Raw genomic sequence first — 13,147 nt, 5'->3', positions numbered from 1 at the left:
CACAGATGAGAAATTCCCCAAATGATGTAATATTGTACCTTCAAATTAGACAAGAATCTATTTTTCTACGATTGAAACCCAAATTTTCTTTGTTCTAGCACAGATGAAATAAAATTTTTATTTCCCAAAAAAAAAAAAAAAAAATCCTGGGAATACTGGAGATTCTATTAGTTTGTCAGTTCTCAGTTTGGGGTTCCAAATACTCATTGCTTGCTGTAATAATCCTATCAGAGATTGTGGTGTCTGAGTCCTGGAAGGACTTGAGAAGGTTATTAGCCCAAGCCCCTCACTTTATGCTGAGGGCTGCTCCTGCTATTATACGGGCGGCACCTCGGTCTCCAGCTCTTTCCACGACATCCTAAGGTCTCAGAGCTGGACTCTTAACACCCAAACCACATTCTCTATCTTTCCTTTTACACTTTATCACCAGGTCAGTTCTATTTTTAAATTGTTGAAAAGAATACCCTTTCAGAGAAAAAAAAAAAAAAAAAAAACGGTATTCTTGCTTTTCCATTTATAACTAAAACAGGGAAAAAAATAATAATTTGAAGAAAATAAAAACCTTGAGGAAATGAAGAAAACGTTTAGCGTGCTTAAAAGGTATATTTTAAATTAATATTAAAAGTTTATTTGAAAATGTAACAAAGCATGTGTAATCCTGTTGTTAGCTGGGGCCCCCCTGCCCCCTGTGGCAAGGTAAAATGGCCTAAAATCTCACCCTCTTTTCCAAGTCTGGGGTCAGTGGAAGTCCCAAGCCCTCCAAAATCTCTGTTCCCTTGAGAGCTGATCTTCTCCCGGCTCCTGCCCCGTGGGTTCCCATTTCCTTTTTGCTGCCTCCTTGGGGCACCATATGGACTCTAACATGCAACTCAGGCCCTGCCCCCTCAAAAAATTACTAACACAAAGTAGTCATGGATTTAACAGATTTACAGAGATTTCCCAAGCAGGCTCACAGCCCTCTTCACTCTCCCTCCCACCTGTGCTTCTCACACAATCCCTCTGCCTTCTGTGTCCTCTCAGAAGATTCTGTTCTCCACAGAGAGTGCAGGGCAGAACCTGCCTGTCAGGGAAGCCTTGGCTTGGGTGAGGGGTGGAGACTGCCAGCCCCAAGCACTTACAGTATTTTTCCAACCACAACATTCCAGCCTCCAATTTGGGGTCTTTTAACACCTCCCCTCAGTGGCAGAGTTTCTTAAACTCTTTCCAGAGAAGACTAACACTTAACCCCAAGGAGCTGAAGACAAAATTTAGGCAGCCCTATAAAGTTCTACAAAGCGTTCTATCTTAAAATTCACGTTGATCGTACATTTCACTTCACATTTTTACTCCATAAAGCATTGCTCCAAAATGTGAGAATGGAGATGCACCACGTTTACACTGGGGCTGCAATTCTCCCACCTCTGCAAACCACTGGATTTGTGACTCCCATTTTGACAAACAAGATCCTCGGGGTCCGCAAAGGTTGTAATAGGGAAGCAAAAACTAATGCCGGTATTTCATAAAGCCTAAAGGAAATTGTTCATTTATTTAAGATAAAATTGTTCAGGTGAACAACTTCGTTCTGGGCTATTAACAGCAACATTACTTTGGGGATCTCATGGGAAAATGAATTAATTACTTCCTTACTAAATAGTTTCCCAGGCAGAATATTTCCACAAAGGAAAAAATAATTTAAGGAGTCTTTGGTGTTGAGAAACCTGGAAACCATTATTTCCAATTTTAAAGTAAACTGAAACATTGATTTCAATGTGAATCAAGTAAGATATTCTAAATCCCTTAACCAGGTCTCGATCAATCGCAAACGTTAATGAACAATATATCGTGGTTTGTGGTTTCAAACACATATTTGACCTCAATTCCTGGACAATTTGCATAGTTTCCTGTAGCAAAACCAAGAGGAAAGTGGAGTTGTTGGCATTTCCCCTTGTTCTGCAGGAATCTCAAGGTAACCGCCTTAGGCTTCTGCTTAACTGTGCTGATTGAAACGGGGCTGGCTCTCCCAAGGCGTCCCAGAATATTATCACAATTAGATCATTTTGTACTTTTATCTATTTCTGTCACGTGTTAGTGTCTTACAGAAACAGTATGATTAATTAGCGTTTACACTGTATTTACGTAGAATTACTAAATCCCTGGCCAGTCAATCTTTTCCAATACAGTGAGTCCAGTTACACTCACAGGGGTTCACTGAGTGCCTTCGTGTGTTAGGCATTGTGCTAGGTACTGGGGAAGCGGCAGTACAGAAGACAAACATGGCCTCTGTTCTCCAGCAGAGTAGCAGAGTTAAGGCATTTTTTAAAAAATAAGTAAATCATACTGCCAGCTTCCCAGGCATTCTCAGTGAGGGCAATACTGCCCTCAAGGAGATGAAAATGGACTCTTGGGAGGGCAAACAAATCTTAGATATTACGATGGTTTACGATCTTTCAAAGCTCAACCCTACCCAACAAGATGTCATCCCTCAGTATTAAGTTTCTCTCATTAATTTCTCCATAGGGGATGAGAATGACAATAAGGTTGAGAACCACATCCACCCTCTAAAGTTCCACTAATTTGATCTTGCTCAGTACATCATTCCCCTGCTCAGAAACATTTCATTAGCTTCCTGCTGCTTTCTGAATTACATACAAACTCCTTATGCTGATAATTTAGTCACCACCCATGCTTCCCATCTTCTCCGCCATTACTTCATCCCAAAAACCCTACAGTCCAGAAAAACCAGATTGCACATGGGTCTCCAAATATGCTTCCTGCTTCCTCACTCTAAACTTCTCTTCATGTCTTCCTCTATACCCTGAATGCCCTCTCCCCACTTCCCATATAGCTTTTGGGTTATCCCAAATGCCTCATCCTCCACAAACCCTTTTTAAATTTTCCTATATAGGTGAGACGGAGTCCCCGGAGGGTACAAATGGTTAATGTGCTTGGCTGCTAACCAAAAGGCTGCAGTTCAAGTCTACCCAGAGGTACCCAAGGAGAAAGGCCTGGAGATCTACTTCTGAAAAATCAGCCACTGAAAACCTTACGGGGTACAGTTCTCCTCTGACACGTGCAGGGTCACCAGGAGTTGGAATCAGATCGACAGCAATGGGTTATTGGGTGAGATGATGTCATCTCTCCACAGAGCATTGCCTTCTTACTTCTTCGTGCCACCTGCTAGCTTGTTATCAGGTTCAAGTCATTTGGTGGTTTTACAATGCCCTCCACTGCCTGGAAACGTCCTTGACTTTATTCACCTCAGCGCTTTCCATGATGCTTGGACTCTGCACAGACTGGATGCTCTTACTAATAATTACGTGTGGAACTGAACAGAAGCACATCTTTAACTATTAAAAACGAGATAATATACATTAAAGAGTACAATTTTATTGGGGATAATAATAGAAAAAAGGACCAATTCGAGAAATAAATAGTAAAGTAACAGTTAATATAATCAAAATCATGAAGAGGAAGGAATAATTTTAAATTTTGTAGCATTACTGGAATCACTGACATTATACTAAGCAAAAAAAAAAAAAAGTCAGTTTAAAAAAGCTATGCCATGGCCCAAAAGAGTCATGCTATTGCTTATTTTTTTGTACGGTAACTTTTTAAATCACCAGTTGATTAATATCAACTCTAATAATTACCATCCCGGAAAGAATATCAATTTTTCTTGAAATTAGGGGAGACTTGGCAAGCTAACTATGACTCATGTGATTCTGAGAAAAGTCTATTTTAACAAAGGTGAGTCCTCCTCCCCTGACTCCAAAGAGATGAAAAATAGTCTAATTTATAAGTAGTGAACAGAGTTACAACATCTATCATTAAGAATTGTGACTTTAAAAAAAATTTAAAAAATCGTAACTTAGTAGTATTGTTAAGATGACAATACTTCCCAAATTGATCTACAGATTCAAAATGCAATTCCTCTCAAAATCCAAGGTGGCTTCTTTTTTTTGGCAGAAATTGACAGGCTGATCCTAAAATTCATAAGGAAATGAAAGGGACTCCAAATAGCAAAAATGACCTTGAAAAAGAAGAACGAAGTCAGGGGACTCACACTTCCCAATTTAACTACAAGCTACAGTAATCACACGTGGTACTGGAATAAGAACAGACATATAGGATCAATGGAGTAGAACTGCCAGTCCAGAAATAACCCTTACATCTCTGGTCAATTAATTTTCAGCACATTTATGAAAGGTGCCAAGACCATTCAATGGGGAAAGAATAGCCTTTTCAACCAATGGTAGTGGGACAACTGGATACCCACATGCAAAAGAATGAAGTTGGACCCCCTATCTCAAACTACATACAAACATTAATTCAAAATGAACCATAGACCTAAATGGCAGAGCTAAAACTAGAAAACTCTCAGAAGAAAACACAGGAGTAAATCTCTGTTACCTCAGGTTTGCCAGGGGATTCTTTGATACAACACCAAAACCACAAGCAAAAACAACACAAAATATAGATAAATTGGACTTTATCAGAATTAAAAACTCATGTACCAGAGGCCACCATAAAGAAAGTAAACAGACCATCCACAGAATGGAAATTATTTGGCTGGGCCATGATTCTCAGTGGTTCGGCAGGTATGATGTAATCACTTCCATAATAAGATCTGACAGAATGTAGTCACCTCCATGATGAGATCTGTTATGAGCAGCCAATCAGCTGAAAGGGATTTTCCTTGGGGGTGTGGCCTGCACCCAATATATGTGGACTTTCTGGTAAAGCTGGCTGGCTTTTGCTTGCTCTGGACCCTGCATCTGACTTCTAATTCTTAGGACTTGAGCTGGCAGTTTACCTGCCGATATTGGAATTCGTCAGCCTCTGTAGCCTGTAAGCCAGCGGCCTGCTGTCTCACCTGCCGATCTGGGGTTTGCCAGCCCCTGCAGCTCCTCCAGCCTGACCCATGGACTTGGGATGTCCAGTCTCTACAACCATGCCAGCCATTTTCTTGATATAAGTCTCTCAATAGACAGACAGACAAACACATGCTTCACTGGTTTTGCTTCTTTAGAGAATCCAGCCTAAGACATTTGCAAATCACATATCTGATAAGAGACTTGCATTCAGAATGTATAAAGAAGCCTTACAACCCAACAGTAAAAAGGCAAATAATCCAATTTACAAATAGGCAAAGGATTTGAACAGACATTTCTCCAAAGAAGATACATGAGTGGCCAATAAACACATGAAAAGATGCTCAACATCATTAGTCATTAGGGAAACGCAAATCCAAACCACAACGTACCACTTCATACCCCCTAGGATGGCTTTAATCAGAAAGATGGGCAGTAACAAGTGTTTTCAAGAACATAAAGAAATCGGAACCCTCACACCTTGCTGGTGGGAATACAAAATGGTGCGGCCACTTTGGAAAACACTTTGGCTGTTCCTCAACATGTTAAACATAGAGTCACCATATGACTCGGCATTCCGCCCAAGAGAAGTTAAAACATATCTCCACATAAAAACATATACGTAGATGTTCATGGTGGTACTATTTGTAATAGCCAAAAGTGGAAACAATCCAAATATCTATCAACAGAGGAATGGACAAATAATATGCGGTTGATCCATGCAATGGAGTATTATTTGGCTAGAAAAAGGAATGAAGGACTGATACACGCTACATCACGGATAAACCTCGAAAGCTAAGTGAAGGAAGCCAGACACTAAAGAACACATATTAGGTGGATCCACTTATACGAAATATCTAGAATAGGGAAATGCATAGAGACAGAGAGTAGTTGTTTGCCCAGGGCTGGGTGATTTGTAAGGAGCCCTGATGGACAGTAGTTGAGTGTTCAGCTCTTAACCAAAAGGTCATTGGTTCAAACCCCACAGCCGCTCTGTGGGAGAAAGATGTGGCAGTCTGCTTCCACAGATTACAGCCTTGGAAACCATACATGGTGGTTCTGCTCTGTCCTAGAGGGTCGCTATGAATCGGGATTGATTTGACAGCAGTGGGGTGGGAGAGGGTGATTTGCGGGGAAATGAGTGATTGTTATAGAACTTCTTTCTTGGAGTGATGAAAACATTCTAAATTTATACGTAGTGATGGCTGTACAACTCTGTGAATATATGCTGAAACCCACTGAATTGTACACTTTAAATGGGTGAAATGTGTGGCATGTGAATTATATCTCCACAAAGCTGTAAAAAAAAGTCAGAATAAAATTCTATTTTACTTTTTGGTATACATTTGGCTTAAAAAGAATAAACGATTACGAATAATAATGAATTTACGTCTACCCTACCATAACCTAGATGTTGCTGTTGTTAGCTACCATTGAGTTGGTTCCGACTCACAAAGAACCTGCGTCCGACAGAACAAAACACGGCCCAGTCCTGCGTCATCCTCACAAACATCACTACGTTTGAGGCCATTGCTGCAGCCAAGCCCAAGAACCAGGAAAAGTTCCAAAATGAATTATTAACCATGGTCTTTGATGGTATGTTCTGAGAAACGTGCCCCTGGAGGTTGACAGGTGAAGTTCCGACTCATAGTTTTCAATTCTAACTCTTTTCCTGAGAGGAAACACTTCACACTTAACAAGTTCCTCGCCTGATCCCTCTAGTGACCTTCAAACGCGTAAGGGACTCGTGAAAACGGCGTGCTCCTCTGTTCATTACAGACACCTGAGAAACCCAACTTCACCTCCTGATGGCGTCACCATTTGTCAGCTCCCACCAGTGACACTCTGCACTCTGCAGGTCTAATACGACCACCAGCCTTCTCTCCTCTAAAACACCCACCACACCTAGAAGGGGAGACCCTTGTGATGGCTGGTCACAGAGCCAGAGGGGTATCATCACAAAGCCAAGGTCTCAGAGGGCCCACAAGACCAGGGCCCACCTCTACCCAACTCCTACATGTGCTCACAGACCAGCTGGGCTCAGATTTGGGGCCTAGAGTGGAGTAGTTCTGAGGTGTCCTGCCTGCCCAGTGTGACTTGGCGAGGTTACTGGTTCAAATGTTGAGGTCCATTTTAGTACCGGAGTTGGGATGCTGTAGTCACGCAAAGCCCACCCTGGTCTGAACATCTGGGTCAATGAAGGGAACCCAGGAAGAACGAGGCTTTGGGGTAGCTCCGTGGTCAACTGCAGTGGCTATAAGCCTGGCTTTGGTCTGTCTCCCCCAGAGCGTGCTCAGTGGAGGTGACCCCCACCTCCCCAGACCTGGCCAGGCAGAAGCCCGAAAGGCCAGAATGACTGATTCAGGCATGTGCAGCTTGCTCAAGCCAGGCTTCTTTGGAACCTCTTGGGAAAGTGCTACCACAGCCCCTGGGGTTGCAGACACAGAACAAAATGTTTGGAGGAAGGCAGCCTATGAGCTAAATTGTCTCCATCACTTAGTAGCTGTGTGTCCCTGAACAAAGTATTTAACCTTCTGGAATCTTGGTTTCTTCATCTCCATAATGGGGATAATAAGATATCCTCCACAGACTTCTTATAAAGACTAAAATAAAGTAACACACAACACACAGTGCCTGGCCCCTAAGAGTCACTCAGTAATGACGCCTATTTGGAAATAGTGGTGGGAGGAGCCTTTGACGGTGGGGAGGTACCTGTCCAAAGACACCAAGGCAATTTAAAGATTTCTCATCCCAGAGTTACCTTTCTGGCCCAACTGACAGCCATACTTCTGCTAATCACACTGCTCTTCAGATGAAGGCGTGATACAAACGCAGAACATTCCTGCTGTTTCATTACCGTGATTAATTATCCCACTAAAAAGTACCTACCAGAATCTGTTGGTGCTGTTTTTCTACTTGATAGCCTCCAAAATGCACTATGCCAGGTTTTGCCTCTATGATCTTATTATTCAGAAGTTTTGCGTAAACCTCTGTAAAAAGCAATGGAGATAAATTTGTTAGGAGACGTTGAGTGAAATATTAAGTTACAGATCTATTAACATGGGCTCTCTTTAATTTGGGACATCATAAGCATAGGATGGGGATATAGCTGTCAACAAGATTAACTGTCTGCTCCTGACAGCTCGGACTGCTTCTCCCTATTTTCAAACATCTGGGAGACGTTACCATCGCAATACAAACTCAGATACATTGTTTACTACCTATTAAAATTATTTGTTTTCCACACATTCTGTACAAATCTTTGTAACACGACACCAGCTCCCTAAAAGTACTAGCCCAGTCTTTGCTCCGCAGAACCCTGCGATTACTTACAATGTAACGGACACTCAGTTCAAAGATGCACACACCAAGCGTTTAGTTTTATTACTGAGTATTTAACTTTTATTATTTGATTTCCTCTGAAGAGGATTACGATGTGATCTACCGTAATTAAAGCTCTGGATAATTATCACTCTGGACAGCAAAGTCTCAAACAGCTTTTACTGTAGTGTGAGCATCTTTTTTTCAGTTTAGACAGCAAGGTTAAAACAGCTGAGCTCACAGCGGTGTCCAGGTCTACAGAACATTTCCCAGCTCTTTATCTAGGCAGGAGCAGAGACTTGGAGAGAACCCAAGGGTTGGTAGTTTGAGTCCATCCTAGGCATCTTGGAAGAAAGACCTGGCGATCTACTTCCAAAATATCAGCCATGGAAAACCCTATGGAGCAGAGTTCTACTCTGCCACACACGGGGTCACCATGAGTCAGAAAGGACTTAACGGTGACTGGTGTTTTTAAGGCTGTGTGCCAGGCAAGGCGGGGCATACGTTTGCGTATCATCTTCACGCCAGCCCTATGAGGTAGGTATTGTTTCTACTTCGCAGGTGAAGACGCTGAGACACCCAAGGTTAAGCAACTTGCCCACAGCTGGTAGTTCAAGATCAAGCCCAGGGCCATCTGCTTCCAACCGCTCTACCACACTGCCTCCCCCAACATGAATGCACCAGCCAGTTCCTCACAAATGGTAACCGTTCGACCTTGGCTATGTCCAAAGCACGGGAGCCACAGACACCTGCACCCCGTGGTGGGGCGAGCACACACCCACACCAGCTGGGAACATTTGCTGTGGCTGCTCCTCACTGGGTCAGCTGTCACTGTCCTCAGCGTGGGGCCACACTGAAGGCTGGAAGGGGGCAGGGACAGTGTGTCGGGGGACTGCAGATCTCTGAGTTATCACTGGGTAATTTTGTAAGCACTGAAATTATCATTATTTGATTTTTTTTTTTAATGCTGAAAGTTTGTTTTTGTTTCTTAAGGCCACAAAATAGATATAAAACTGGCATTTTTCTGCTAATGCCCAGGAATGGTCAAGATTATTAATCTGTACTTTGCAAAAGAGCCACACCAAATTTCACATTCCCAGCACTTCCGATGGGCCTTGGAGCACGAGAGCAGAGAGCCTGGACATTGGACTCCAGGCCCTGACCACCAACTCTCCACCTCCTGGGTGCACCACCTCAGAGGACTCGACCTTTCTGAGTCTCAGCTTCTCCAGGCGTAAAACGGAATGTACTCTCACGAGGCTGTCATGTGGGTTTAATGAGAATAACGTAGGCAAGATTATGAGCTTTTCACACAAAAGCTACAGGATTCACCAGGTTTTCCAGGCTAAGGGATGTGCATAAAAAAGGTGAGGAGGGGTAAAACGCACGTGGTCTTGAAGGACTAGGGGGTAACACGGTGTGGCTAGAGCCACGGACGAGCAGAGACAGTGTGGGGATGGCCCTGGATGTGCAGTTCAGATCAGACCGTAAAGGGGCCCAAATGCCAGATGCAGAAATGGCAACTCTATTCTGTATGCAAGGGGACCCACTGCGGGTGCTGGCACAGGACAGCAGCAAGAGCCAGCGGGATTTTAAAGAGGAAATGCTGGAGATGTAAAGAGCAGTCTGGGGAGCATGGCCAAGGAGGAAGGCACCACAGCAGTCCTGGTGACAGGCTGAGGCCGGCGACAGGCTGAGGCCCGGGGACAGGCTGAGGACCGGGGACAGGCTGAGGCCCGGGGTCAGGCTGAGGCCCGGGGACAGGCTGAGGCCCGGGGTCAGGCTGAGGCCCGGGGACAGGCTGAGGCCCGGGGTCAGGCTGAGGCCCGGGGACAGGCTGAGGCCCGGGGACAGGCTGAGGCCCGGGGACAGGCTGAGGCCCGGGGTCAGGCTGAGGCCCGGGGACAGGCTGAGGCCCGGGGACAGGCTGAAGTCCGGGGACAGGCTGAGGTCGGCGACAGGCTGAGGCCCGGAGACAGGCTGAGGCCCCGGGACAGGCTGAGGCCAGTGACAGGCTGACGCCCAGCGACAGGCTGAGGCCCGGCGACAGGCTGAGGTCGGCGACAGGCTGAGGTCCGGGGACAGGCTGAGGTCCGGGGACAGGCGGAGGCCCGGGGACAGGCTAGGCCCGACAATAGGCTGAGGGGACAGATGGGAAAGACATTTGAGGAAATGGAAGCCACAGAACTTGGTGACTAATTTACACCACAAAAATCTATCGGTGAAGACAGGGGGTATTCCTAACCTAAACAGAACCATTGTTCTGCATAATACAAACTGGCATGAGCCCATAAAGCAATACAAATAAATCAGCACCAAGAATTCCACTGTGGTTTCTGGACTTTGGATTCTCTGGGAAAGCGTAGGCTATGAAGCTGCTCTGTTTTCCAATCACTTACTTGATTCTAGGAGGTGATTAGGTACATCTGTTCTTTTCTTGGGCTCCTCCACTAGGCTCCTCAGAAGCAGGGGTACCTCACTAAACAACTCTTGGGTGTTCTTGAGCTCACGGCTGGAGGTATTCACCACTGCCATTTTATCATGAAAAATGAAGTCTTCTTTTTAGAGCCAATGGTCATTTCCTGGGAAGAAAACAGAAGCAGCATAATCATCTGTGAGAAACCACACACATTTTTCTCTGTCTTTGACAAATGTGCCTCTTGTCACCACCATGGTTTACCGTGGTTCAGTCCCCTCTCTGCTGGCCATTCCATTCCCACACACACTGCCCCATTAATTTTCTTACATCACACGTCACAACCCAGTATCATGCCATTGCTAGACACCCTTCAATGGTCCTTAAATCTCCTCAGTAACTTTTCCCAAAATGTCCTCTCTGAGATGTTCCTTGAGCTATTAATACGAGCACGAGAATAAAAAAGTCAGGAATCTCACGATCAAGTAAGTTTGGAAAACGTTGAAGCAAACAGTTATTCTTGGATTTCCCCAAATCAGTTTCTTAGATGTATGTGAACTGGAACCCTTTAACATCTGGGGACTGTGTGCGTGCTGTGACATTTATGAGCCACCTTCCTGACCCCCTCTCCAGTAGGGGGAGATGTGGAGGCGGAGAAGCCTATAGCCCAGCCAGGCTTAGCTCCCTGATCCACCTGCACTGGTGCCTCTCGGACGGCCCTGTTGGTTCCGCCCCATGCTACACCTGTTGCTAGATTTGCCTTCCTTCACACACTCATTTTAAGGTCCACTTTCTCCATAAGGTCCACACTGATCCCCACATCCTTTAAAGCTCTGTAGCAATTCCCACCTTTACTATGTGTTTGTCATTAATAATGTATTGCAAAGGTGGGGTGCAAACTCAAATAAAGGAAGGGTACAGAACTCAAATTCTAGTAAGAAAAGCAGACTTAATGGTCTGACTGAAACTGGAGGAACCCCAGAAGGCATGGCCCCCAGATTCTCTATCCGCCCAGAACTAAAACAATTACTGAGGCCAACTCTTCAAGACAGCGATTAGACTGGACTGTGGGACGTAAAGGGATACCCGTGAGGAGTGCGCCTCTTAGCTCCAGCAGATACAAGAGACTAAACAGGCAGCTTCTGTCCGGAGGTAAGATGGGAAGGCAGAGAGGGTTAGGAGCTGGTTGAACGGACATGGGGAATCAGGGGTGGAAAGGAGGAGTGTGCTGTCACAGTATGGGGAGAGCAATTAGGGTCACATAACAATGTACGTATAAATTTCTGTATGGGAAAAAATTTAAAAAAATAATGTATTGCCTTGTGAGGGCATTTCACAAATCCCGCACTAATTTACGTCTTCCATAGCGGAGTCTCTTAACTTGGGGCCCTTGGACGGGCTACTGGGCTGCTCTGTGAAGGCCCGGAGACTGAGTATAAAATCATGTGTGTATTTTTATGTTTTTTTTTTTTTTTTTTGATGATAATTTTTTTTTTTTTTGTGGTTTTTTTTTTTTTTTTTTTTTTTTTTCTGAAGACGGCCCATAGCTTTAGATTCCTAAACGACTACACGACCTCAGATACTTTACGAGCCTCTTCCCCACAGCATCGAGAAAATATGGTGAATATACAGAAGGAGGTGCTTAACGAACCCGTCACCTCAGCTCCCACCCCCTAACTAGCATCGCGGAAACCGCCCCCTCTTCAGCACAGTCTCCGCCCCCCTCCTTCACTCCCCTCCCCAGCCCCTTCAGCACCCGCCCCCAGCTCACAATCCCGCCCCTTCTCTCCCTAGTCCCCGTAGAGTCCCTGCGTGTACCTCCAGGCCGACAAAACAAGCTGAACGGTTTCACACACGCTCCCATCCCCTCGGGTGGACTTGTGACCCTCGTGGGTGCGCGCAATCGCGCGCGCGCGCGCGCGCACACACACACACACACACACACACACCCCCACACGCACGCACACTTCCTCAGTCCCTTCACCCCCTTGCCACACGCCTCCTCTCCTCGGGGGCCCCTTATCCCACCTCCTGCTAGGGGCGGGGGAAGACTCCAGACCCACGCGCCACCCCATCCCCGTTTAACCCCTTTAGGCCCGACCTCTCCTCCGACCCCGGGCCAGGCTGACTCGCGGCTGCACCCCCGCCCAGGGCTCGGCTGGCCTCGGCAGCTCGGCGGCGGGCCCCTGGCCACCCCAGCCCCGGGTCCGAGGCCCTTACACTGGAGACGACTCCCGGGCGGGATTCCGCCGGCAGCGGCGCCCGCGCACAGCCGTCGCCAGGACAACGCGGACGCGCCTCAGGGTCGGGGCCGGACGCTACCAAGCGCCCCAGGGACGTGGGGGGAGCCGGCGGCCGCGGCTCGAGGGCCGGAGGCTGCGTGCGACTCCGGGGGGCTCGGCACAGCCTGCAAGGCTGCGGGGAGAATAGAAGGCACGACTACCCAGGTGTGAGGCTGACGGGTTCCCGAGGAAATGGGAAAAGTCGGGAGACACCCTGGCCTGGAAACCCGGAAACGCAGTCGCGGGAAAGAGGGCCGGAAGGGGCGGGGCCCCCAAGC

The 13,147-nt window shown here is 46.2% G+C and overlaps 1 protein-coding gene across 1 annotated transcript in view; it reads right to left on the bottom strand.

The window, feature by feature from the left end:
• CFAP221 (cilia and flagella associated protein 221) overlaps window positions 1-12,867 on the bottom strand; it is a 154,211-nt gene extending 141,344 nt beyond the window's left edge. The window contains exons 1-3 of the mRNA XM_004389683.2: window positions 12,808-12,867; window positions 10,571-10,753; window positions 7,740-7,840 (exon numbers count right to left, since the gene is read on the bottom strand). Coding sequence (XP_004389740.1) covers window positions 7,740-7,840; window positions 10,571-10,706 — 237 coding nt within the window. The 5' untranslated portion in view covers window positions 10,707-10,753; window positions 12,808-12,867. The remainder of the gene's footprint in view (window positions 1-7,739; window positions 7,841-10,570; window positions 10,754-12,807) is intronic.
• Window positions 12,868-13,147: the final 280 nt, after the last annotated feature.

This window comes from Trichechus manatus, unplaced genomic scaffold (genome assembly GCF_000243295.1).
Source record: "Trichechus manatus latirostris isolate Lorelei unplaced genomic scaffold, TriManLat1.0 scaffold00255, whole genome shotgun sequence".
In the NCBI taxonomy this organism is placed as follows: Eukaryota; Metazoa; Chordata; class Mammalia; order Sirenia; family Trichechidae; genus Trichechus; species Trichechus manatus.
This window is presented reverse-complemented; position numbering and strand designations above follow the sequence as displayed.